Source organism: Copadichromis virginalis, linkage group LG6, assembly GCF_057382275.1.
Source record: "Copadichromis virginalis isolate Kocher_CV1m ecotype Utaka linkage group LG6, C_Virginalis_male_GT1.1, whole genome shotgun sequence".
NCBI classification, from domain to species: Eukaryota; Metazoa; Chordata; class Actinopteri; order Cichliformes; family Cichlidae; genus Copadichromis; species Copadichromis virginalis.
In genome coordinates this window covers 42,697,208-42,724,958 of record NC_140623.1, presented here as the reverse complement: position 1 = coordinate 42,724,958, position 27,751 = coordinate 42,697,208, and the positions used below count along the sequence as shown (strand labels likewise).

General features: G+C 41.9%; 1 protein-coding gene across 1 annotated transcript; it reads right to left on the bottom strand.

Annotated features, from left to right (window-relative positions):
* On the bottom strand, positions 1-23,528 carry LOC146708570 (uncharacterized). Its single transcript, XM_085460810.1, has 7 exons — positions 23,431-23,528; positions 15,335-15,558; positions 7,633-7,692; positions 1,704-1,736; positions 1,328-1,443; positions 1,033-1,065; positions 1-718 (listed from the first exon to the last, which is right to left on the bottom strand). Exons 5-7 carry the CDS (start codon positions 1,441-1,443, stop codon positions 1-3), a joined length of 867 nt encoding a protein of 288 aa, XP_085316936.1. The 5' UTR covers positions 1,704-1,736; positions 7,633-7,692; positions 15,335-15,558; positions 23,431-23,528.
* Between the last annotated feature and the right edge of the window lie 4,223 nt (positions 23,529-27,751).

Sequence of the window (27,751 nt, the reverse complement as noted above, 5' to 3'; positions counted from 1 at the left end):
TTAGGTTGGTAAACTATCTAAAATACATTCAAATGCAACATCACCATTGTTATTGCAGCTAAAGCACTTCATTTCATTTCCATTCATTTCTTGCTGCCTGTGGCATCGGAATATGTTCTGAAGACCATTTGACCGTGGCTGTGCGATTGCCTTCCCAAGCCACTTAAGTGATTCACCCGGGATATTCATAAGTAGGGGCCCACTATCACGAGGTCTAAATACATCTGAAAACACAACAACATAATTCTTCCAGTTTGTTATGTCTTGTATCATAGTGAGAATATTCTGATCGTCGAGTTTGTTGGTACATCTCTGATCACATGGGGAGTCACGGACGTAGAAAACCATCAGATCATCTTGGGATTGTGTTGCGAGTAAAGGTTGAAAATCCTGCAGGGTTCGAAACTCTGCATGATCAGCTCTGCCATACTTGATTGTATCAGCACCACACAAGCTTTCAACTTCAGCCCATTTCATCTGCTCTCTATGACATTTCTTCAAAACATCGGTCCACTGTACATAAGCATTAGGACACTGATATCGAACATTAGGCCATCTCAGCACTGTGGCTGCCACCACTCTGTTACCTTGGTATACGGCACAGTTTAGAATCGTCTCCTTCACAACTTCACCATAATCAGGGACTCCATTCATATCAAACATGTTTGTTTGTTCATTGCGTGGGACGCTCACGGCCACACTGAACATGGGAAACTGTCTGTCAAAGCAAACAGAGAATATTCACCTGTAAAACATTTTCTTTATAACGTGAAGACAAAAGTATCCAGAGTGTTAAACCAGCCAAAGTGAGTTTAGTCTCATTTTGCTGAGGAAACCAGTCTATTTCTTTTTTTGTTTTTTTTAAGCCCTGAAATTGAGAACAACTTAAACATCCAGTTATGAATAACAGTGAGTTTGTAATGATGCAGTCTCTGCTTCTACATGCAGCTCTAATGATCTCAGCTTGCTTCTGTTACTATAAAGCACACTGTAAGTACTGTGCTGCAGATTAAAGTGACCTTTGTTACTGACCTGTCGTCGTCTGCACCGTAGCTAGGTGTGTACCTGCCAAAAGACACAAACACAGGTTCTGATGTTGATTCCATTTGGAAAGATTTACATGAAACCACAACAGTGTTGGTTTGTTTCCCTGAGAGTTTGTGAAAGGACAGAGGGGCTGATCTGTGTTAGAGTCCAGTGTGATACAGTTTTAATAGCATATTTGTCACATGTTACTCTGATGCTCACAGTTTCTTTGTTAAAAACAGCTGCTGTAAACATCATCATCATCAGTTTTTCTTTAGTATTTCACAGAAAATTCACTCACCTGTTCAGAATGTTTTGAACAATTGGTGCGAGCTCGTGTGTCTCAATAGCAGTCGCACCGTTTGTAGCAGTCATCAAAAGAACGACCGCTACAATAACCCAGTAAGAAGCAGCCATCTGAGTGGGTTTAACAAACAGAGACACAAATACCAATAAGAAGACTGAATATATTACAGCTTCAAATGTAACCTGTTCAACAAAACTGTCTCTAATTCTCCCAGATTATCAGCTCTGCTCTTTCAGGGATTTTTTTCAGCATTTAGCACCAATTTATAACTGAATAAGGTCAATGTTAGAGAGGAGCAAGTCTTCAAAGTCCGACTGAAGGTACACCAAAAACTCATGAAACAACAGTGTGACGAGAGTCAAGTACAAACCTTCACAGCTGCTGCCCAAAAGGAAGAAGAGACCTGAAACCAACAGAAATAAAAAGGTTATTTCTCTCATATTTCTCTCAGCATTGACTTTCAGTCCTCACACTGACTCGTGTGAGTCAGTGTGAGGACTGAAACAGGTTTATGTTGCTGGGATCATTCATGCTTTTCATAAAGGCCTTTTGAAAGTAACTAAGGCTGTATCCCAATTCAGGGTCTGCAGCCTTAAAGTACGCAGCCTCAACGATCCTCAAGGAAGTGCGAGGCTTGTGAAATGGGACGGTCTAGCCTCCGTTGCGCTGCCCAGGTTGCCTAGCAACCATGATACTAACAGCTGGAAACGTGTCACAGCTGTGTTTGACAGAGATGAAGGAGAAAACCTTTTGTTCATTTGTTTGTTTCTACATGAGCTTTGATCATTCTCTGTGAGATGAAGCTCAGCTATTGAACGGCGTATATTTTAAAGTAAAGGCTTTAAAACCAAGTTAGTACAAACGTCACTGATGTCACATGACTTTGCCGACATGTGGCCAACAGTAATGTTTAATGTTCTTCATTATTAAACATTTGCACATAAATAAGTGACATAATATTCAGTACTTAAAGTTCACTCGGGCGCCCCTCATCCGCCGTTTTGTTCTGCAAATTTATCCACACCCACCGCCGCGCTATGAATTCTGGGATATCTTGGGCCACGAAGTCTACACCGCCACAGCCTTAAAATTCAGGGAAATGAAGGACGCATTTGAGGGCTGCATTTCAAGCAGCCTTCGAATTGGGACAGCCTTCGGCGCGTCGCTGTGACGTAATCGGCCTTGAAATGCGGCCTTTAAGGCTGCAGACCCTGAATTGGGATACAGCCTATGTTTTGAAAACTGGTATATACAGTCATGGTACAAAGAGCGTAGAGCCTCTTTCAAGTCCTTTCAAACTTTTATGGGACATGATAAAAGTAATTTGGTCCTTACCAGTGTTGGGTTTATACTCAAGAAAGCAGTATATTACAGATTACTCGTTAGTTTTCTTAACCGCCTAAGACCCGAACTCTTTCATGGCATGCATTTTTAATTTTTCTTTGCTATTTGGGCTGACTGGGACCTGATGAATGTAAAAACAAACAATTACCAAGTTTTTTTTCTTTACCTAATTTTTGTTTCTGAGAAAAATTAGATCCACATATGAGGACATTCGTTTTAAATTTTGATAGAACAGTGGCTGTATAATATCCTCGTAAGGGGATATCAGGCCCTTGTCAATCAATCAATCAATCAAAGCTTTATTTGTCACATGCAGGTTGCCCCGCAGTGAAATGAGAGACCCCCCGACCTTACACACATAACACAGACATTACATGGGGTTACAAGTCGGAGATCGGTGAAAAACACTGAAATGTACACAACAATGGGAAGGTACAAGAGGAAAAAAAGAGACTTCCACTCATGCTGTGCTTCCATGGTAGGACAGCATGAGAACACGAAACAAAAAAACTCCTCTGCACAAAAAAGCACATAAATGTTCACAGCACAACATTGTGAAAGACATGACAAGCCACAGGGTTAGGTGGGGGATGAGGAGTAATCCCAGGCAACACAGCAGCCATCCTGCCACTGCGCCGACTCTCCAGCGCGGGCTCAGACCCGCCTCGTGTTCCCAGGAGGCAACAAGCATCGAAGGCATTGGAAGGGGAGGGGGGATGAGTGAGTGCTTATCAGTGTAAGTGTGTGTGTGTGCGTGAACATAGTTCAGCTGAGACAGTGTCCTTCACCCTATCAGGCTAAGTAAACAGTCCTCCAGCCAATCCAGGTGGCCTTGCATGGGATGGGAAGAATAGTCATCACACAGTCGTAATCAGGGAGTGTTTGTCTGGCTTCAGCCTTGGGCCTGCAGCTGGCGTCGTGGTGGTGTCCGCATTATGATGTCGATTTTGTTGATTTTTCTTTTATGCGAGCAGCCCAGGAGAATTTTCAGTCTGCTCTTTAACACTCTGACACTGGTCTCTCAATCTCCCGTTGTAGAGCTGCGAGCCTCCCCATGATGGTATCAAACTTCTGTTCCATGGTGTTGTCATTCTGTTGATTCTGAGACCTCACAACTGCAGTGATCCGTTCCGTGATGTGATCCAACTTTCGCTCAAGGGTCTCATTCTGAGCAGGCCTCTCTCTGATGTATCCCCCCATACGCTCAATGGTGTTGCTTTGAGCCTTCACAGCAGCTGCAAGCGTCTCCAAGGTGTTAACCATGCTGCGTTGGTTGTGAGAGGTCGCGCCTCGTCCCATTGCTTTGATTCCAGCGGGCAGCTTTGGGGGGGTTTGAACAGCCGGTTCCGCTCTCTTATTTCTCCGATAAGTCGGGGCCATGCCAGCTCCAATCAGCAAGAACCCTGTTATCATGATTCCGAATAGGTAGATATCTTCAGCGTCCTCGATCAACAGTCCCGCCAGGCACAAGATCCTCCAGTTCTGCCACCCGTCCATCGTGTATCCGGCAAAGAAAAATTATTTTGGTCTAAATAACCTGTTAAGGTTCAAAAATTGAGGAAGGAGAGTACAAACCACCATGGTCCAGAAGCTCTTGGTCAAACAATGATTTTAATGACTACACACGTGTGGGAAGAACACTCTGTACGCAGACAGCAAGTGATCTTCGACTTACTAAAGCACAAACAATTATTTTATAACATCAGGGTTTGATTTAATGACGCCCCTTCATACGTCACAGACAGGATATATACATACGTCAAATCAACACCACAATGACTTTTAACACAGAACATCATCTTCTATTTTCATGGCCGGTACTTCCTGTCTACCTTTCAGTTCTTGTCTTGTTCCTCTTTCTTGCCGAGACAACAAGAAACAGTTCCTCTTTTACCGAGACACTTTCGCAGTTAGCACCCTGTTTCACCTCGCCGACTAGCTCCTGACCTCTAACCAGACAGAGAGACAGAAACCACTCTTGTATATGTAATAATCGAACTGAAACTATGGATATATCATCTACTAAATAAATGTTTTAATCAAGAACCTCTACTAAAAGTTTAATATAAAAATGACCTGATATAAGTGTTTTGTAAGCATGTATTGCAGTTATCCTTCTATTTTCTAGTTTTCCCTCCGCATGGATCATCTAGATACACTAGTGAAGCTTAAGACCTTTAATAAACCTGAACATCAACTCAAATAAGCACAGATATGCATTGTGTATAAAATAGTTATAACTGCATCTGAAATACAAAGTTAACATCATCATAAGCATCTTAAGGCCATCTTAAAGCTATCTGTTACATTGTTAAAGCAATGATCATTTTGAATAACCTAGTAATTCAAATGGCCTCGTCTGGCCTGCTCCTCAAAATAACTTAAGAGTCTGCTTTCACTTCTGCAAACTCTCTGCAACTTCCTGTCAGCCTGCAACTTAGTCTTTCTGAAAGACCCACACACTGTTTAAACCTCTGAATGCAATATCCATGCTGCAGATTATATTTATTAATGCAATGATGATGATTATTATTTAACAATAGCAGTAAAATAATTTCCTTGCTCCACAAACCCAAAATGTCATATCCACATATATCGCATATGTCAAAGTCAAGGCCCGCGGGCCACATCCGGCCCGGCATACATTTATATCCGGCCCGCGAGATCATTTTATATTATGTACTATTATGTAAAATTAAAGTCCTAATTGTTTCAATTAAGCATCAGATGTAATACACATGTGTAAAGCTACAAGCTTCCCAAGAGTGCACATCCCAGCAATCTTATTCCAGGCTGAGATCATGCAGTACTCAGAGAAACTGCAACAAGTTTGATTTCAGACAGGACTCTGTTAGCATGTGAACTGTTAAAGTCCATGACGTTACAATTAGAAAAAGACTGAAGCTTGTTTGAAAATGTTGCAGCAGAACACACCTTCTCTCTTAAAAGAACAGATTAGGTATGCAAAGTTGCATCTGAACAAATCACAAGACTTTTGGAACAATGTCCTCTGGACAGACAGGACCAAAGAGGAGATGTTTGGAGAAAACCAATGTGAACATATCAAGTGTCAGCAGTGTGGTGGAGGGCTGATGATCTGGACACCTTGTAGTTACTGAGTCGACTAAAGGACACTTTAGCCCTTGAATGAAAAATTGACCCAGTCTTATTAAAAAGACATTGTTACCGTTACTTTTTTCAATGGAGATCTTTATTTAATTTTTCAAGCTTGCTTAAAAATCCAAATCATGATTATTTTCCATCATTTTTCTTATTTTTTGATTGTGAGGAGAAAATACCTCTCGACCAGATTCATTCTAAATTGTAATCTACATTCAGCTAAGTAAAATTTGTGTTACCTGCTGAGTTGGTAAAAGTCTGACTGATGCTGGAGGCTCTGTTTCCTTTTCAGTATGAGGTGCTGCTGAGGTGGGTGTGGTTACAAGGAGACATTATTATAGAGGGCTGGCTAGTGTAGGGGGAGGAAGTGCTCTTTATTTTGTCGTGAAAATATTATGCATGGTGGTGGAGAATTTGAAAGCTTTAATGTTAAGAGAGAAAATCCACCAGTGCCAAGCTGGGAATTTTACCCTGGTAATATTTACTTCAAACCAGTATCACTCACCAAAAATGCATACAGGTCAAATCTTCTACATTCGGTGGTAAAGACATGTTCATATAAGGGCATGGAGCCATTCACAGGGTGTGACCATCATCAGCCTGCCGCCTATAAAAAATGTCTCCTCCTTGTAACTACATCCACTGCACCAGCACCTCGTACTGAACAGAGCCTCCAGCATCACTTACAGATCTTTCTCCACCACAACAGATACAAATTCTACTAGTAGACAGAGATGTCTGATCACTCAGAAACAAAATATACAAAGCAAAAGTAAACTAACTTTCAGTTTGGAGCAAAACCAAACCAAATGTCAGTAGCATGGTGTAGTTAACAGCACGGTACAGATTCAGAAGACTTTATTCATCCCCAAGGGGCAATTGAGAAGAGTATCAAGGGTGCATCAAGAGTACAGAGTGGTTAGCACCATCTCCCTGTGTTTGTGTGGGTTCTCTTCAGTTACTCCGGCTTCCTCCCACAGTCCGAAGACATGCAGTTTTTGGGGATAGGTTAATTGGTGATTCTAAATTGCCCATAAGTGTGAATGTGAGTGTGGATGGTTGTCTGTCTCTCTGTGACAAACTGTCGCTCCTGTCTCCCATTCATTCACACACATCTATTCTGTCTTGCTTCTACTCACTTTCATTCCTCTTCTCTCCACACCGTACCTTCACCTGCTCCCTACTCTCACTATAGAGTAGTGACCTCATCTGCTCCAAAACAAGAAGGGGCTCAGACTAATCCCTGATGTAATCCCACCCCCACCTTGAACTCATCTGTCACTCCTACCACACAGCTTACCTCTGTCCTCAGACATGTCCTATACCAGCCTCACATACTTTCTTTTGCCACTTTTGACTTCTCAGCACCCCATTATCTGCTTTCTCTTTCTCTTGTTCTTTTAATTTTAAAGCTGTGTATATTCTGTGTATTTATTGTCTCATCCTTACTGCCTGTTTATGCCCTGTCCTTATCTTCAACGTCATGCTGCTCTGCTGTATCTTAATTGGGGATAGATAAAGTCTTTCTGATTCTGATTCTCTGCCTCCACAAAGTGAAACTCCTTCTGACCTCGTCTGTACTTCTCCTCTAACTCAAACTGTGGAGATTAAAAACAACTAGCAAACATCTACTGATTGAGAAAACTACAAACTACTTTAAGTGTGACTTTAATGCATTTATTCTAATAAAATACACACACACAATCACAATGTGTAATAGAGATACTGTAGACAATGTTGCAGTGATCTGCTAGAAGCCAGTGGCCTTAGAACCAGAACAAAACTAACCATGGCGTTTAATAGACTTCCATTATCATTTTTAAAGTGACTCTTACCTGTAGTGAATGATGTCAGATGGACACTGTTGCCGTCCTCCGTTGTTCTCCCAGTGTGTTCTGGTTGTAGGTGCCAGTGCAATGAACAGTCAGGAGGAAGATTTTTAAAGGGAAAATTAGACCAACCCCCAGTAAGCAGCCCCACAAGCCTGTCTACATAATTCAAAATTTGAATGTTCAAAGGTTAAGAACAAGAGAAGATAATGGTGTTATCTTCTCTTGGTGCCACAGTTGGCACACAAAGGGTTAACTGATGGCACGACCATAGCTGGACTGGCCATCGGGCATACCAGGCATTTGCTTGGTGGCCCGGTGACTTTTTTTCCCCTTTGTAACGGTATAAACAATGAAAGGTGTTGTATTGTAAAAATAACTCAGTTGTTTGGTGGTGGCTTTGGGGGCGCTTCCTCAGATTCAGTAACATTAGCAAGTGGTGGAGGCCAGCAGGTGGATGAGGGAAAGGGGAGGCAGGAGGAAGAGAGACCCGAGGCGGCCGCCGGTCCGAGTGTGAACTGAACTTCAGGTAAGAAGTTATGACCTGCAGTCTGGATCAGATATAAACCAAGTTTAGGTGGAGTTTATTTTCGTTGTGCTGACGTTTTACAGTCAGTTACAATAACTCTGCGTACTAGCTAGCATGACGGAGTTTCTATACAGCTGTTCGGTTGCTATGATGTTACTGATAGTGAACTTTATTTTGTTCATAAGGTTAGTTAGTAGAGTTGCCAACCGTCCCGTACAAACGGCATCGTCCCGCACTGAGAGAAAATATTAGGTGTTTCGTATTGAGCCGCAAAGGAACGCAGTTTGTCCCGAACTTCAGCTAGAATGGAAAAGACAAAGCTGGAGTTATTCTGTGTCTTTACACTGTCAGCTGCCTCTTCTCCTCTCATTCTCTCCCCTCCCTCTCCTGTTGCTACTTCAGTCATGAAACTGATCAATGATCAGCTGATCATCTCTCTTGTTTGTTTATCGTCCACTTTGCGCCAGAAAGAGGAAACCAGCGGATGTGTGTCTCTGTATTAACAAACATGCCATATTGGCCCAGTTTATTTTTCTTATCACTGTTGTGAGGAGACCATAAATAGCATTTGTATTTTCTTTTGTACAGTTCATTTGCTGTTATGGATAAAAAGTCTTTTTTGTTTCTAAATAGCTGATGACTATTCGCTGACAGCTGCCAACATCTGCAAACAAATATAATTCTATAAGTGGTTCTATATAGTGAGTAACTGTTAATAAAGAGCATTATTAAATTTATTACTAATGCAATCATATGGCACACTGACTTCTGAGGAAATTTTAAATGGTCTAAGTCATCAAGGTCAACATGCAGTATTCTATCATATGCAAACTTATATCATTAAAAGTTTATACTGACTACTAAGTACAATTTTCTATTGACATACTGTAAATGCACAATGCTGCCATGTGAGACCGAACTCTTAGATTTATTACATGAAATGTTAGTGGCTCGCGGCCCGGAGGCTGGTGTGAGAATATGGACACACGAGCAGATGCAACACGGAAGGCAATAATATTTTTTAAGTGTTTTATTTTTTATTTTTTTTGTCCCGTTTGGATCTTTAGCCATCAGAATTGTTGTCTTAAACCCAAGCAAGATGCCAAGTGGATTTACTTTACCAAGTGGATCATCATGGCCATATTGGTCCATTTGATTGACCTTTATTATAATTATGTGTTTATTTTATTTTATTTTCGGTTGTTACAGACAGGACAGACATGGCTGGGGGATAGGACAGGGAGAAAGAATGAAAGAAAGAGAGGGAGAGAAAGAAAAACAGAGGGGAGAAGAGACGGTGAGAAGGGGGGAAGAAAGAAAAAAAGACAAACAAAACACCTGGATCACCTGTATGGAGAAAAAAAACAGAAGAGAAAGCAAACAACAAAGAGCAACATGATAAAAAAACAGCACCATCACAATAAACTAGCTAGCAGTAGATAATAATAGATACTAAATATTAAATGTTATTGTGCAGCACGCAAGATAGACGGCGTGTTTTGAGGTAGCAGCCAAGAAAGGTGTAGTCCGCGTCTGTGAACACCCGTGTGTACACCTGTGTGGATCAGCGCGCTTGTATTCCAAAGGTTTCTCTATGTAACGATCTGCTAGGGAGTGTGGGGAGCCATAGCCCCGTCCCTCAGGGCATGAAGCAGGTATGGAGGAGATCCAGGCCCCAGACATCCAGAGGCCCCAGAGTACGAGGACCCAAGGAGGACCACCAAAGGGGGGGGAACCATGCCACCCTCCTGGGAAGAGCTGAGTAGAGCCCCAAACGAGAGGTCACCCAGCAGCCACAGAGCAGAGGCCAGAGGGGGTTGCAGTGGCGTGCCCGCGGGCTCTGCCGGCAGCCAGCTGTGCCAGAGAGGACCGGGACTCAGGCCCAGAGGCCAGAGGGCATCCCACCCCCCGGAAGGAGCCCAGCCGGGCCACAGGCGCCCGGCCCCGCCAATCGGCCACCAGGAGTGAGCTGGTACATACATGAGCACCCAGCCTCAGACGACAAGGGCCACCAACACACCAACGTCTGAGGGCATCAGCCACCGGCAGGGAGTGTGGTGAGGGGAGATAGGCCTCCGTACTTTGGAGGGCCTGAGATGTACCCAGAGAGGTCGAGTCTAAGACCCAACCTGACATATAGACACAGACGAACAGGCACACGCAGACACAGACGTGCATTCCCACCCCATATGCACCACCAAATACTCGGCACTCACCCAGCGTGTAGACAGACACAAATAGACACTGCACAGACAGTCGCACTCCCCAAACATACTCTATATCCCAGGTCCAGGTACCCCCGCCCTCAGAGGGGCAAGCCGCACCTAGACCCAGGACATGTAACCCTTCTCTCTGGGGTGGAGGCAAGCGGACCACCTCCTTATCTGCAGTAGCGGGGAGGCCCCACATCCCAGACCCCAGTCTGACGGCCAGCACCTCCTCCCAGCCCCCCAGCCCTGACGGTTAACAGAACCGGGGTGAGTGAAGACCTCAAACCTCCCTACGCCCGCTCATATGTAGTGTTGCTGTGTGCTGTTCTAAAGTGCATTTAAAACTCAGGAGAGCATGGTACTAGCTTCCTCTCAGAGAGCAGCACGGCTCCTCCCGAAAACCCTTAGTGTCTAAATGCATTTAAAATTGAGGGTAGGGCACCAGCGCCAGAGGTGGGTTGGAGTACACCGACCATCCTCTGGATGCTGTAAAACGTGCCCACCCCCAAGGCCCTATATGTATGTGTTATGTGAGAGTGTGAGTAATGTGGATGTCTAGGTTGCAGGATAAAATTGAGGCACAGGCGGCCAGAAGGGGACAGAGGGGGAGTGGCTCCCCTGCACCCTGGTGACATACCTGCACCCCAAGCCCTGCGTGTGTGGGTGGGTGTGGTAGAGCGGGAATAGGAGGCAGCTGAGGATGGGGAGGGAAGAAAGGGAGGGGCAAGCGGCCCCTCCCTGGGGCCAGCTCCCCTGCTGACCCCAGTAGGCTCCCTCACACCCACCAGGGCAAGGGGGCCCAGGCCCATCCGGACCGGGGCCTGCAGCAGCAGCACCGCCCAGCCCCACAGAGTCCGGGGCAGCCCACCTGACTCCACCCCAGAGAAAACTGCACCCACCCCATCATCCAATCATCTCCCAAACTACACAAGACAATAGACACCCAGGTTGAGCTCATTCTCCACCTCTCCTATATCTCTCCCCCCACCTGCAGAGTGAGCTCCTGTTGTGAGGAGACCACCTGCAAAGATATAACAGCCTCCCCACCAGTTAGAGAGCCCCCTAGTTGGGCCGATGCACCAGAGGTCCCCTGCACTGGGGCTGAGCCCCCCTGCACCCACCCGCCCACAGCTCCGGCGACACAAAAGCCAGGACCTGAGCCTCCACGCCCGTCCCGGACCCACCCAGGGGCAGCCAGGCTACCAGGCCAGTAACCAACGTCCGCCGGCACAGACCCTCCCCCATCTCCGCTGTACCTAACCAGGTCATGGCCACATCCCCCGGGTTAGGCCCTCCAGGGAAAACATCCCTAGGGACTCCCCAGACGCCCTAAGGCCGTCCCTACCCCCATATCAACCACAATAGCGAAGGCAGGACCAAACCATGACCCCCCACTAGGTGATGAAGCCGATCAAAGGAGCCCAAAGGGATTGATCAAATGTGATGGCAGAGGTTGTATCAAGACTAATGTGATCTATTAGATGGTTTCTATATTGGTTTGAATTAAGATTATTTTTATTTTTCCAGTTAATGAGGACCATTTTCTTGGCAATGCATAGGGCCGTAAAAACAACGTGGGCTGTGTTTATTTCTGCTGTGACCTCATCCAAGTTGCCCAGCAAGCATACTAAAGGGGAGGCTGGAATGTTACATTTCAGACACTTTGATAAGTCTTCACATATCTCACGCCAGAATTTCTGAACTGGTGGACAGAACCAAAGAGCGTGGATGTAATTGTCCGGTGAGTTGGTTTGGCAGTGTGAGCAGTTGTTGGAAGGCGTATAGCCCATCTTGAACATCCTATGACCAGTATAGTGCACTCTATGTAATATTTTGTATTGTATTAATTGCAAACTGGGATTTCTGACCCATTGAAAGGTTTTTAAGCAAATCTGAGACCAAAGGTTTGGGTCTAAGTTGATTGATAAATCTGCTTCCCATTTTGCAATAGGAAGGGATATTGATTCATCTATTTTAGAAAGTGTTCTGTATATTTTAGACAATAATTTGGGGGGTTTTAGATTAGAAAATTGTACCACACTTGGTGGTGTTTGTAATTCAGCTTCACTGGAATTAAATTTCTTTTTTACTATGGATTTAATTTGTTGATATTCTAAAAATCTTTTCTTGTTGATCCCATATTGTGTAACTAGTCTGTCAAATGAAATAAATTCTGTTCCTTCTAGTATATGTTCTAAATATTTGATTCCTTTATCACTCCAATCTGAAAAGTTTATCATATTATAGTTTTGTAATATGTCAGGATTGTTCCAGATAGGTGTACGTTTGCATGGGATTAATGAAGACGCCGTCAATTTTAGAAACTCCCACCATGCTGTCAGAGAAGAGCTGATGTTGATGCTTTTAAAGAATTCATGTCGTTGGATGTTTGAGCTCATAAATGGTATGTCTGAGATCTCTAGATTATTACATAGTGCCTGTTCTACATCTATCCAAGGTTCATCTAAGAGGGTGTGTTTAAACCATCTAGAGATGAACTGAAGCCTGTTGGCTAAAAAATAGTGATTAAAGTTAGGCAGATCTAATCCTCCTTTATCCTTGGTCCTTTGTAGTGTTTTTAAGCTGATACGCGGGGGTTTATCTTTCCAAAGGAATTTAGAAATATACGAGTCTAGAGATTTGAACCAATCTTGTGATGGCTTATTTGGGATCATTGAAAATAAATAATTTATTTTTGGTAAGACCATCATTTTTATAGTGGCGACCCTTCCCATGAGTGATATGGGTAAAGATTTCCATCTAGCCAGGTCGCCTTCTACTGTCTTTAAAAGCGGGATGTGGTTTAATTTAGTTAATTCTGAAAGTTTAGGAGAGACATTAATACCTAAATATTTTATATTTCCAGATTGCAGTGGGGAAGGAGAAGAATTATGGAGGGAGCAGTTAATCGGAAGGACTGTAGATTTTGACCAGTTAATTGAGTAATCTGATATTCTTGCAAAAGAGTTTATCAATTCAATCACCCCAGAGATATTGGTTTGTGAGTTTTGGAGAAAAAGTAACACATCATCCGCATAAAGGCTGATTTTATGTTCTATATTCTTGCATTTTATGCCCTTAATTACTGAATTTGTCTAATTGCTGCTGCTAGTGGCTCAATAAAAATTGCAAACAGTGAAGGGGAGAGTGGGCATCCCTGCCTGGTGCCCCTCAGGAGAGAGAAGCTGGAGGATAAGATAAGATAAGATAAGATAAGATAAGATAAGATAACCTTTATTAGTCCCACACGTGGGAAATTTGTTTTGTCACAGCAGGAAGTGGACAGTGCAAAAGTTATGACGCAAAAATTAGAATACAATAAGAATAAATACAGTACACAGCTGTACAGAATAGAATAAAATAATATACTATATACAGTAGAATAAAATAGAATAAAAATATACAATAAGATAAAAATAGAATACGAATGCTATATACAACTGAGTAAAAATACAACGATGCCAGAAAAGATTATTGCACTTAGTGTTATTGCACATGTGTGGATGTGTGTGTTTGTTCAGTTAATGTCACGGTTCTGGGTCCGTTGGACCCAGTATTTTGAGTTTCTTATGTTTTGGTTTATTTTGCATTATGGATTAGTTATTTTCTGGTGATACTGTTTTGATTACAATTATATTCTGATTCTTTAGTTATCTGATGATGTTGATGATGATTATTTCTGGTTTAGGTTTTGTTATCTTGCCCTTATGTTTAGGTTTAGGTTGCCTGTGCTTAGTCTTCTCTGCCCGTATGTCCCTCTGTTTGTCCATGACGTCATTATGCCTGTTTACGAGTCTGTCTCTGTCTGGCGTGTGCTTCCTGTCTTATTTTGTAGGTCTGTGTCCTTTGTCAGTGCGTTCAGCTTTGTGCTCTCCCTGTCTCGTCAGTGTAATCTACGTCAGCCGTGTCTCCCAGCTGTTTCCTCTTTGCTCCGTTCACCTCTTGTATTTAGTGTCTGTGTCTTCCCCTACTCGGTGTCGCATCGTTAACGTCTGTTCACCCTCATGCTGCGTGGATTTCCCCGTGTCTCTCTCTCTCTCCGAGTGTTAGTTTACTTTTCCCAGTTTAGTTTTGTATTTCCTATGTCCTGCCTCTTCAGCAATAAAGCTGCCTTTTTGAGTTCATTCCCTCGTGCCTGTGAGTCCTGCATTTTGGGTCCTCCTCCTGCCTGCCACACAGCCGACCATGACAGTTAAAGTCTTTGTTGTGGAGTCTGACAGCAGTGGGGAGGAAAGACCTGCGAAATCTCTCCGTCCCACACCGTGGGTGCCGCAGTCTCCCACTGAAGGAGCTGCTCAGTGCTGTCACAGTCTGCTGCATGTCTGGTCATTTGTTCTGACACAAGCTGTTGGGGAATTATATAATATTTTTAACCAGTTAATGAAAGAGGATCCAAAACCAAATTTGTGTAAAGTTGCAAATAGAAATTTCCAGCTAACTCTGTCAAATGCCTTTTCTGCATCAAGAGACAATATTATGGTTTCAATGTTTTTACTGCATGAGTAGTCTATTAAATTAAGTAATCTGCGTGTGTTTGTTGATGAGTGCCGACCTTTTATGAAACCAGTTTGGTCAGGATGAATTAAGAGGGGGGTTATTTTCTCCAGTCTCTTTGAGAGAGCTTTGCAGATTATTTTAAGGTCTACATTTATAAGGGATATTGGACGATAGCTTGAAGGAAATACAGGGTCTTTGCCTGGTTTTAGTAAGAGACTGATATTTGCAGAGTTCATATTTGGTGGTAGTCTACCATTTTCTTTGATTTATTTTATAACAGGCCCAGTGAATTTGGTTACTACACAAGGGAAGGTTTTCTTGACAGCTACACACAACTGGATGGCTACACAAAGGTGTTTTTTTTTTCCTGACGAGCGGGTCGTGACTGCAGGCGGAGGAATAGGGAAAGGGTAGGTGGGTTTGCAGAGGTAACTTGGTGGATGATGTGAGGATTGAGATGAGGAAATCTTACTTGGTGGGGGAGGTGAGACTGCTTCGGTCAGATGAGCTCCAGAGTGAGAAATGAGAGAAGCGTTTCCAACATTATCTTTTCAGTGACTCGTGAGAGATGGTGGCAGGAGGGCAGGCAGGTGGAGAAGGTGAGAAGCGTGTGTCTGGTGAGACGTGGGTCACAGCCAAGTGATGGCCGCGTAGAGACCAGCGTCCTGAATCCTGATCTGCAGATTGATGAGGAGACTAGATTCACAGAGAACAACAGGTAAGTGCAGGTCTTTAAACAACAAACACAAGGCTAGGTAGTCAGTTACTAACATGTGGTTAGTAGGGGTGCAACGATACACAAAATTCACGGTTTGATATTTTTTCGATACAAAAACATGTTCATGTTCAATTTGTCATTTATTAAAATTATAAATATATATTTTAACTCAAAAGTACAGTTTTTAAATTTAATGTTGCTGAAACAACAAAGTAATAGAAAAGAAAATAAATAAATCTATCTGATGGAGAAATCCCTCATCTTTGGAAAAGAGTTTATTACAGAGAAATGGCTCTTTCCAAAATAAAAGCTATACTATACGCTTCTTCTGGGCTATATTCTCAGCAGCATATTAAACATATCAGGTCTCCATAAGGAGAATCCTGTGCTAACGGCTGTCTAAATGACTCGGGTAAAGTTTGTAGCATGCGTGCTTGTTGTTTTTGTCTGCTTCCACTTGTCTTTGCACTAGGATGATGTCGGAGTAAATGTGCAGTCATATTCGTTGTGTTCCCACTAGTGCTGTCAGCGTAAATCTCGTTAAAATGACGTTAACGCCATAACGCCGCAAATTTCCGTTAACGAGCTATCGCGGATCGCCCCGTGCGTGGGGCTGGACGGCCAACATGTTAACGAGCTAACTGCGCTAACACACTAGCTCCCACCAATAAAATTGAGCATTGCGTGGCACATCCAACATACTGTTTTACTTTAGTCATGACGCGCTTACCATCAGGGTCAAACGTCACATGAAAACCAAAATAGTTCCAAACGCCAGATCTGAATGAGGGTGGGGGAGGTTCAGTTTGCCATGTTGCAACGAGCTTAGCTTCTGTCTTGCTAGCTTGCGCTGCGCTCAGTGGATCTGCGCTCGACAGTGCAGCCTAGGCGGAGCAGTCGAACACAGATCCACTGAGCGCTCAACACAGACAGCATGGTCAGAAGGAAAGTTGATCAAATAAATTTAAAATTTTGTATTGTTCGATACATATGCGTACCGAACCGAAAGCACTGTATCGAACGGTTCAATATCGATACGAGTATCGTTGCACCCCTAGTGGTTAGGCGACAAATTGGCAAAGGAGAGATGAGGACGCAGGTGGGTAGCACAGGTGATGAGATGAGGGCTCCGCCCAAGGTGGAGGACACTGGAGCTGCCCTGGACCATGACAGTTAGCTTCTGTTCTGCAATTTGAATATATTACACAAGGACAATAAAGTATTTTTTGTCTTATATGAAATAGTATTATTTGAATTCAGGAGATAAGAGAAACAGGTGAATGAGGCCATATTTAAAGCACCTTTATCTGTTACCTTTTAACTCCAAAAGCATTCAAATGTTCTGGTTCAATGATTAAGCTGAGCAGTGGAGACAAACGACCAGTTTTTCATTTGACTTTTGACACTGCAGCTCCTTTTATCCACTTTGTCTCAGACAGTGACCTTTTTATTCTTGCAGCTGTTTTGGTGTAGAAATGTTTAGTTTTAGACTCGTCATAGAAAATTGGCAGATGCAGTGCCAGGGATGGCTGGTCAGCAGTGATCGGAATAACGGCGTTACTATTTTCAGTAACGATTAATCTAATTACTATTCCTATCGTTACAACACCGTTACAGTTACTAACAAGAAAATGCGGTCCGTTACTATTTTTCAACAAAGACGGTTGAAGCTGTGTTCAGCTTACTGCATCTTATATCAGTTGCACGGAAGTAGCTGTAAGTAATCTGGGCGCTACAGCTTTAAACAGCTGCGCGCTCCCGCGGACGGCGATCACTTTCTGCCTGACGATCACTTTTTGGCACAACACCTGGAGCTCAGGGGGCGAAACAATCGCACAAGTGCTGCTGTTTGGCTGAGGAAGAATAAAGTAGTCATGGTAAACAATCACATGACCACTTCAAGACAAAGCAACAAGGTGACATATACTAGGCCACGTAAAACCAGAGTCATGATAAACAAGATATGCGCGTGTTTTTTCCTCAGTAGTATCGTCACATTTAACGTCTAAGGACAGCGCAGCGAGACCTCTCTGCTTATGAGCAAAGTGAAAAACAAAAACAAAAAATCAGCCTGTTCGTGTTGGTGGAAAAATGCAGCATGTCGACCAATCAGAAAGATATGGCAACATGACATTTGGATGTTTAGGAAGAGGGGGAAGTTTCAGGAGTGACGGCGAGAGAGAGCGAGTTTTGAGAGATTTGTGACGTTTAGCGTGTTTGGAGTGTGTAGATCATGTGTTATCTTGTGTAGTTAGTGTGTAGTGTTGTGGATAGTTTTGTGTTGTGTGTCAGAACAATGAGGCGACTGCTGTCAAGTAATTAATTACTTTTGACCCATATTTAGATCAAATATATGTCTACCACTAATTTACAGCTTTTCTGAATTGCTAAAACACTAAATCACATTGTAAAAACTAAACTGTCAACAATGAAAACTCTTTCATCAAATCAATCCCACAGATGCCAAAATCTTAAACACTATTTATCTGGTTAGGACACCATTTACAAACCTGAATCTCCCATTTACCAAAACTCTAAACACATTCTCAAACACAAAACACATTTAGCAGTGTGGTACACTTGAACCCAGAATGGTGCACACAGGCAACAGAAGTTAAACACAACAAACACATTGTTTTCATCAGTAACACACTACCACTCAAAGTAGAAAACACATGTTGCAACCTGTTCTTCTGCTTTTTGCTAGATTGAATACAGCTTCATCCAAGAAAATGTATCCATGAGGCCTAAACATAGAGTCAAGCTCAAAGATTCTCTGTACACAACAAACTAATTTTAGTTCTATAAATGAAATAGTATAATGTAAACGTGTGCTATGTATACAAATATATTTGTAACTAAATGGTATTTTCTTTAGGATTGAAGGACGGCCACATGAGGGTTGAAGAACACGCATGTGCTCACAACACCAGGAGACACTTATTGTATATAGTTCATCAGAATAATGCAAGTCGATTGCATGAATTGCAGCAATGGAATATAGAAGACAACATGTTGAATCTAGCAAAAAGCAGAAAAAAAGGTCACAATGTCATAGGTCAATGTGCCATTATTGAACTGCCTGGTTGGCGTGGTGGAAATGTAATAATCTGTGCTGCCATCAGCAGCTGTGGGGTTCTTCACAGTCATGTTATTGTTGGGCCGTACAACAATGAACTTCTAGCAACATTCCTGGAGGGTCTACAAGATGCTTTGCTTGAGTAGAGAGACCGCAAGCAGGCAGAGCATCCCAAATTATTTGGGACAATGTGAGCTTTCACCGAGGTCCAAGAATACGCAATTGGTTTCACAATGAACAGCATTTTATCAATGTGTTTCTTCCACCATACACTCCCTTTTGAACGCTGTCGAGGAGTTTTTCTCAGCATGAAGATGGAAAGTATACGACCAAAACCCTTACACACAGGAAAATCTACTTCAAGCATTGAATGGAGCATGTGGTGAGATGTGACTGGAATCTTGCTCGGGCTGGATTTGGCATCTCGTTGCATTGCAAGGGAGACCATAATATATGATGTGGATGAAGTCCTATGGCCTGACCCAGCACAGAGGCTTGACGCTGAGGCAAATTAAATTATCTGAATATGCTGTAAAAATATATAATTTTTTATGTATATGTAACTTTTTTATTGCAGTTCTTTTTTGTTAAAATGTGAGTACAAGAATTAATGAATGAATAGATGAATATTATTTTCCTGCTTTTTCACAGTGTTTTGTATTTATTTCTGTAGTGTGTAATAGTTGCTAAGTGGCTGGTTTTGTGTGGCTTTTGACAGTAGTGGTTAATTTTGAGTAAAGTTTCAGTTTTTTCTGAATGCTTAAAGCCTAACTGTGATTCTTACAGCACAATTTCTAAAACTATTAATACTTACAGCAAAACCACTCACTGAGTTTGCAAAACTAAAAGCACAAACACTGCTTTGCACTCAGTTTGCCATTTTGTAACACACACTTTGCAGAAGTAGAGGAGGTCGAGGAAGAGGATGTGGTGGTGAAGAAGTAGGATATATATACAGTTTTTTCTGAATGCTTAAACACTAACTGTGATTCTTGTAGCACAATCTCTAAAACTATTCAGACTTATAGCAAAACCACTCACTGAGTTTGCAAAACTAAAAGCACAAAAACTGCTTTGCACTCAGTTTGCAATTTTGTAACACACACTTTGCAAAACTGTAGGCACAATTCACTGCACAACACTCAATTACCAAATTTCCAACACACTCCTAGCAAAAGTATACACATGTATGGCTATCATTAACACTAATTTGCCAACTGTCTGGCACACTTTCACATGTGAAAACTTTTTTAGATAATTAGTTCACTTTGCAATCAGCCTAAGCACTATAATACAGGTAAGCTGTGTGTGCGGAGTACAATGGAGGGAGCAGGAAGAGTGAGAAGTAGAGGAGGCCGAGGAAGAGGACGTGGAGGTGAAGAAGTAGGATGAAGAGGACGACAAGGACAAGGAGGAGCAAGAGGAAGATGAGGAAGGGGGAGAGGAAGATGATGAGGGGGGAGAGGAAGGGTAGGAAGAGTAAGAAATAGAATTGCTGATGACATCAGAGCTACAATAGTGGACCATGTCATCAACCGTGGAATGACCCTGAGGGTAGCTGGCCAACGGGTCCAGCCTAACTCGAGCCGCTACACTGTAGCAAGCACCATAAGGACATCTTGAAATGAGAATCGGTGAGTACAGTCACTTCGCACAAAGATTTGTAGCACTGCCATATGCCAATGAGAAACACACCAATACCATTGATGTAAAAATACTGAAATTGTTACTTTACAGAATTGCTAGATGACCAGATGCTGGGGCAGAGGAAGCATGTTCACTGCAGACCAAGTAACCCATATAGTCATTATGGCGATTGCAAATAATCCTATACTTGGAAATAAACACTTGTGTTTGTTTTGATGTGTTTGAATAAACACCAGTACTTGAAGTTTGGATCCCTCTATGCTTATGGATCTATGACAGAAGTATGAGCTCAGACTGACATGGCCTACCTTGTGCACAGAGAAAGCAAACGCCAGATGTGTTTTGTATTCATGCCATCAGTGTGCAGTTGGCGCATTGTGTGCTTAGTAGATGATGGCTTGTGTGTACTGTTTGATACGGAAACACCATTTTTACAAAGGTGTGAAGAGTTAATCTAGCTGTGTTTGCTTTTGCAAGAGAACTACAATGTTTTGATTATTGGGTGACAAGTTTTCTTATTTGTGTGAAGAGTTTTGCAAAATTAGCCAATAGTTACAAAAAATGTGCTTAAGCAATCAGAAAAAACTGTAAATGTATGTGTGTGTGTGTGTGTGTGTGTATATATATACACACACACACACACACACATATACATATATATATGTATATATAGCTGGATAGCAGCTGGATAGCGTAGTGGTTAAACTACACGCCTTTGGAACATATATATATATGTATATATATATATATATATATGTATATATATGTATATATATATACATATATATACACATATATATATATATATATATATACATATATATACATATATATATATATATATATATATATATATATATATATATATATATATATATATATATATATATATATATACATATATATGTATATATATATATATATATATATATATATATATATATACATATATATGTATATACATATATATATATATACATATATATGTATATATATATATATATATACATATATATGTATATATATATATATACATATATATATATATATATATATATATATGTATATATGTATATATATATATATATGTATATATATATATATATATACATATATATGTATATATATATATATATATATACATATATATATATATATGTATATATACATATATATATATATATATATATATATATATATACATATATATACATATATATATATATATATATATACACAAACTGCATGAAAGTCTACCAGAAGATGTGAATGCAGCATTGCAGACAATGTGACGGTCACGTGATGTCCACCACAGCAGCAGTGAACCTTGGGATGTTTGGCTAAAAGACGCAGAGCCTCAATGTGCAGTAATGGCCATGGAGAAGGAAACTAGAGGTCAAGATGAAGGTAGCATGAAGGGAACTAGAACTACAGAAGGCTGTGGTAAAGAAAGAGCGGCCTGAGGATACACTAAGCTCAAACTGACAGCCTCAGCTAATCCATGGATGAGGTGTACTAAAAACACAGCCATCCTCTGCGTTAAGTGAGGATTTTTATTTTGTATAACGTGGACAAAAATCGAATAACATTGAAAAAACAAGAAAATTAATAAAGTAATAAAAAAAGGCAAAGTAGGTGTTACATTGTCTGTTAGAGGGCACAACTGTAAAATTATTGGTGGACAGTGTGAAGGACAAACAAGAGTAAATCTTCTGATCTGCCAGCGTTGTGTATTTGTGACTGACTACAGCGTCAAACAGAGGACTGTAGTGCTGTTCTGTTGCGCTAGTGATGCATGAATGATTGATTATATCTTATGCAAAAGTTTTTCTTGCATTTCCATGTTGGGAGTCATGTTACACCAGTACTTTCAGATATTCTGGGTCAGTCACACTGATGTGTTTTAGACAAAATATAAAATCAGGAAATAAACACGGTGAATGCTTCATCCTAAAAGAAAAAGTCTTCACTGGCTGTTTTGTTGTTTTAGTACGAGAGTGGCAGTCACATGGGTTTACCTGGGGACTTTCCCACAATGCACAGCTGAAGAACGATCCAGGTGACTGTGCTGCGTGACACCAGCAGGAGTGTCTTTTATTTGTTATTCTGCCCCAGGGCAGCTGTGACTACGATGTAGCTGCCATCACCAGTGTGTGAATGTGTGGATGACTGGATGTAGTGTAAAGCGCTTTGGGTCCATTGGAACTAAGTAAAGTACTATACAAATGCAGGCCAGGCCATATTCTTCCTTTATTTCATCTAGGATGAGTTTTGTGTGTGCCAGGCGTGCGATGATATGAAACAGTAACTCTCCTCAGACACGTTAAAGCATCCACACCCACTCTGAGCTCATTGTTTACTCTTATATTATGGTTTTACTTCATTACACCATACTGATCATTGTTTATATTCTCTTTTACAATATTCATTTCTTTTATTAAAGTTCAATTATTTTGGTCATTCCCAGTAACCCACATCTACAAATGTGAGAGGATTTACCTTTCACTCACATTATATACACTATAATTTAATGTTTATGATGACTGAACAGGTTGTGGGAGGCCAGACGTGAACTCAGGAACCGTTTTAATGCTGGAGATTCATCCAAAGACAAAATACAAAATCAAGTAACAGTGGAGTGAGGAATATATACACGAGGGAAAACTACAGGTACATAACCCTGACACACAGACACAGAGGGAAACAAACACTGAGGCAACAATGACTACACAAGCCAGGAGGTGGGACACATGCATGATAACACAAACCTAAAGACTAGATGACAAACTAAGACCCGAGGACATAAACAATGAGGGATTACAAAAAGGAAGTAACATCAACTAAGAGCCAGAAGCATGGATTAGAACTCTGCTGGCTGCTGGGAAATATGCTCAAAGGATGAAACACTGCAGAACTACAGACGAACATCTGCAGTGAGAACTAATCTGAAGCCTGCGAACGGGAAGTCCGAGAAAGTCTATGAAGACAAAAATACATAAAAACTCGTGAGTGGGATAACGAGTGTGTAAGCTGATCATCTGAACACTGTAATAAACGTTCAGTCGTTTAAAAGTCGAAACAAAACCTGCAGACTGAGAACTGAAAGATGAGCATTGAGACCTACCTGCCACGAAAAGCAAAAGCACCGTGAAAATCATGTTTTGTGAGAGTCAGTGACGTTTACCGCTGTTACGAAGAAAAGACACAAATCTAACGCACGAATATCACGTGACACGAGTCAAAAGGAGGGGCCAGGATTCCTGGAACACATCAGGATTCATGTGTTTGACACGACCGCACAAGCGCAAAGAAAACTGAGCTTTCATTTGTATTTTTGCTGCAGACTGTGAAGATCACTGTAGGACGTTAATAAACACAAGAAGCAAAGAGTGCAGGCTGCCAGATGTTCTAGGTGTGAAGGCGGACTAACGGAAAAACAGCTGCACATTGTTCTCATATAATTATCTAAATGTTTTTGTAAGAGCACAATGCTGTCTGCGTGTTAGAGCAGCACCATGTGACTGTTCTTATTCTGAGAAGCTCCGCATTAAAAAACAACTTTTAATAACTTTACAGTTTAATAAGGTGAACACAAGATGTAGCCAGAGGCGGAAATGTGATGAGGTGAAGCAAGCACTGTACAACAGCGCCACCTGGTGGAGGGAATATGTTTGTGCGCTGTTTCAGTAAATAAGTGGACCTTTAATGTCATTTATGGTAAATGTACAGCACTTCACACACACATTCACTCACTGGTGATGGCAGCTACGTTGTAGCCACAGCCGCCCTGGGGCGCACTGACAGAGGCGAGGCTGCCGGACACTGGCGCCACCAGTAGGCAACGGGTGAAGTGTCTTGCCCAAGGACACAACAACCGAGACCGTCCAAGCCGGGGCTCGAACCGGCAACCTTCCGATTACAAGACGAACTCCCAACTCTTGAGCCACGATCGGCCCAGTTTATGAAAACAGAGAAGAGAAAATGAGACAATAAATCCACTGTAACCAAGACATTATAATAAAGTGAAAGTGAAACGCCCTTTCCTGCTGCCCCTCCCTTTAAGCAGATTCCAACTTTCTCTTTCACAAATGTTCCGGCTCGACTCCAGATCACAGCTGGTAAGAAAAGCTGAATAACTCTTTAAAATGTTTGATAGAAAAGACAATCAGGGACTGAGCAAAGCTTTAGAGGGAATTTCTCTCTCTCCCTCCCCCCCCTCTCTCTCCCTCTCTCTCTCTGTCGCTGTTTATTCTCATAAGAAAAGTGAAAGCTTTTCTCTGTTGTTGTTGTGACATTATTAAACTGCGGCTGTTGTTTTGAGACTGCTTTGGGTTATGTCTGCGTTCCTGTTCCTGTGAAGTGAGGAGTGAAAGTCTGACTTGGACTCTGAGATTTACTGACTGTGTTATTTTTGCTGAACTGGCACATCTGCATTTTTTATTCATAACCACAGATTACAGCAGATTACAGCAGGAATGCACTGCTGAGTGTTCATGCAGCAGACCTCTTCCACTTTTCCTCTTTCTGACACATCCTGTTTCAGCGCTGTGTTTGTAATAAAAGGCTATTTAACGACTGTGTGATGTGACAGGGAGGGGCTATTCCTAATATGGTCATCTCAGCTAAACACATTTACAAACAGAGGCTGAACTGAAGGGCTGTCAGAATAACGAAATGCAGGGTGTGTGTGTGTGTGTGTGTGTGTATTATGTGAATCACTGCATGTGACTGATTTTTGGGGAAGGGTACAAAACCTAAAGCTTTAGTCTTTTTGTTTTTCTGTGACTGAAACTTGAACCTCGAACCTGCACATGCAGCACTTTTACTGCTGCTGTCGGCTGTTTTAAGGTTTTACTTTAACCTCTGTTTTCTTCCAGTTTCAGTCAAAATGCTGTTTTGTCTAAACTTTTTCTTTTTTATAAGCATTTTTGAAAATCTTTCAAAAGTTTGTATAACTCACTGTACCTGATAATGTGTAGATCATGCCTTCATATCAGACACACAACAGGTGGTTCACCTTCATAGATACAGAGTGGGTTGCAGATTTATAAGCCACTCAGCCCAAATGCTGCAAATGAGATTTCTAACGTCAGCCGTGCTGCCAGGTGGTTTCCAGAGGTTTGGATTGGAACAGCTCTCAGTGCCACATCAGCAGAAACACACTCAGCGAGTTCATGCAGAGGCAGAAGGCCTGATTGTGACTGCAGTCTTACTTTGCTCAGGGTTGCGTGTTCAGATGTTCTGATTGGTTGTCCAGTTAAGTCCATAAACACACCTGGATGCCTGATACAGACACTCTCAGATCTGGACTCTATAGCAGAGCTTTAGCTTTAGTTCATTTCAGTCTGAGTTTGTGTCCTTGTGTACTTTATTACTTATTGCTTTGATTTGTTTAAATAGATTTAACACTGAGGTCCTCAAAGCTGCTGTCAGAGCACATGACCGAGGGTCACAGAAACAAACAATGCTGGTAACGTGACTGTGAGACAAAATTTATTTGTCTCACAGTCACGTGGCTGTAGCTCAGGTGGCAGAGCAGGTCAGCCACTAATCAGAAGGTCGGTGGTTCGATCCCAGGCTGCCTCCTGGCTGCATGCCAAATATCCTTGGGCAAGATACTAACCCCGTGTTTGCCTACTGGTGGTGGTCAGAGGGCCCGGTGGCGCCAGTGTCCGGCAGCCTCGCCTCTGTCAGTGCGCCCCAGGGCAGCTGTGGCTACAATGTAGCTTGCCATCACCAGTATGTGAATGTGTGTGTGAATGGGTGGATGACTGAATGTAGTGTGAAGCGCTTTGGGGTCCTTAGGGACTAGAAAAGCGCTATACAAATGCAGGCCATTATTTAATCTTGAATTCATTTTTTTGCACTAGTTCCCATTTTTTGTTTTTGTTTTTAATAATTTCTGAACCTGCGTTAGCTCTTTTTGTTAATACTAGGTTTATTCTCCCAAACACAACAAGAGGTTAAACTGGAAAATGCATGTTTCCCGGCTTTTGCGCAGCTAATGTTTTAAAGCATTAGATTTAGTTTTCCAACAGTTATGGGAGACGTGTTGTGTTGTGATGTTTGTGACACTAGATGGCGCAGTTGTTTCAGGCCATGCTGCTCCAAAAAATAAAGGGAACACTTAACACAATGTAACTCCAATTCAGTCACACTTCTGTGAAATCGAACTTTCCCCTTAGCAAGCAACACTGATTGACAACCAGTTTCACATGCTGTTGTGCAAATGGAATCGACAACAGGTGGAAATTACAGGCGAGTAGCAAGAAATCCCCAATAAAGGAGCGGTTCTGCAGGTGGTGACCACAGACCACTTCTCAGTACTTGTGCTTTCCGACTGACGTTTTGGTCACTTTTGAATGCTGGCAGTGATTTCACTCCCATGGTAGCATGAACGGAGTCTATAACCCACACAAGTGGCTCAGGTAGTGCAGCTCATCCAGGATGGTGCATCAATGTGAGCTGTGGCAAGAAGGTTTACTGTGTCTGTCAGCGTGGTGCCCAGGGCATGGAGGCGCTACCAGGAGTAAAGCCAGTACAGCAGGAGATGTGGAGGAGGCTGTTGGAGGGCAACAACCCAACAGCAGGACCGCTACCTCCACCTTTGTGCAAGGAGGAACAGGAGGAGCGCTGCCAGAGCTCTGCAAAACGACCTCCAGCGGGCCACACATGTGCTTGTGTCTGCTCAAACAGTCAGAGTCAGACTCCATGAGGGTGGCTTGAGGGCCCGATGTAATTTTTGTGTGATGTTGTTGTCAGCACATTCAACTATGTAAAGAACAAAATATTTAATAAGAATATTTCATTCATTCAGATCTGGGATGTCTTATTTTTGTGTTCCCTTTATTTTTGAGCAATTTATAAAACCTGTAAAGAAAATGAAGAAAACTCCAAACATAGTTGTCTCCAGTGACTGTGTGCATGCATCATCATAAAGAAGAGCTGTGAGGGGCCGAGCAGGAGTATAACACAATACAAGGGGAGCTAAGCCAAAATAACTGTTTATGTTAAAATTACACCAACTTTTGGACACGCCCAGGAATTTATATAACCCCACCCCTTTGGCCTAGTGCACATTTGACCTCAAAACCAGACTGAAAACAATGAACTTTGTTACTTACAAAGGCTCTGCTTACCTTTAAATTAATGATTACAACACAATGGAAATCAATATTTCCTTACTTACTTACTGTACTTTGGATACACGACATTTGTGTTTTGTTACCTTTAAGAGAAAATGGAAATACTAGGATGGGTTTGTGATTTGAGTTGATGTTATTATAATTTACTGAATCCTTCTAGTCACTCGATGGTTCTGTGATTCGATCTTTAATTGAAATATTTTTGTTCTTATTTGGATGTATAGAAATAATTTATTCATCCAGCCTCCATCTCTTAAATTCATTAAATTTAAATTCATCATCAGAAATGAACCCTTTGGT

Bases quoted from the DNA above. Each gene is read 5' to 3' on its own strand.
- LOC146708570 (XM_085460810.1), bottom strand. From the start codon at position 1,443: ATGGCTGCTTCTTACTGGGTTATTGTAGCGGTCGTTCTTTTGATGACT. The intron at 1,066-1,327 runs GTGAGTGAATTT...GTCTTTTGGCAG, and splicing joins GTTCAAAACATTCTGAACAG to GTACACACCTAGCTACGGTG. The intron at 719-1,032 runs GTCAGTAACAAA...TTGCTTTGACAG, and splicing joins TACGGTGCAGACGACGACAG to ACAGTTTCCCATGTTCAGTG.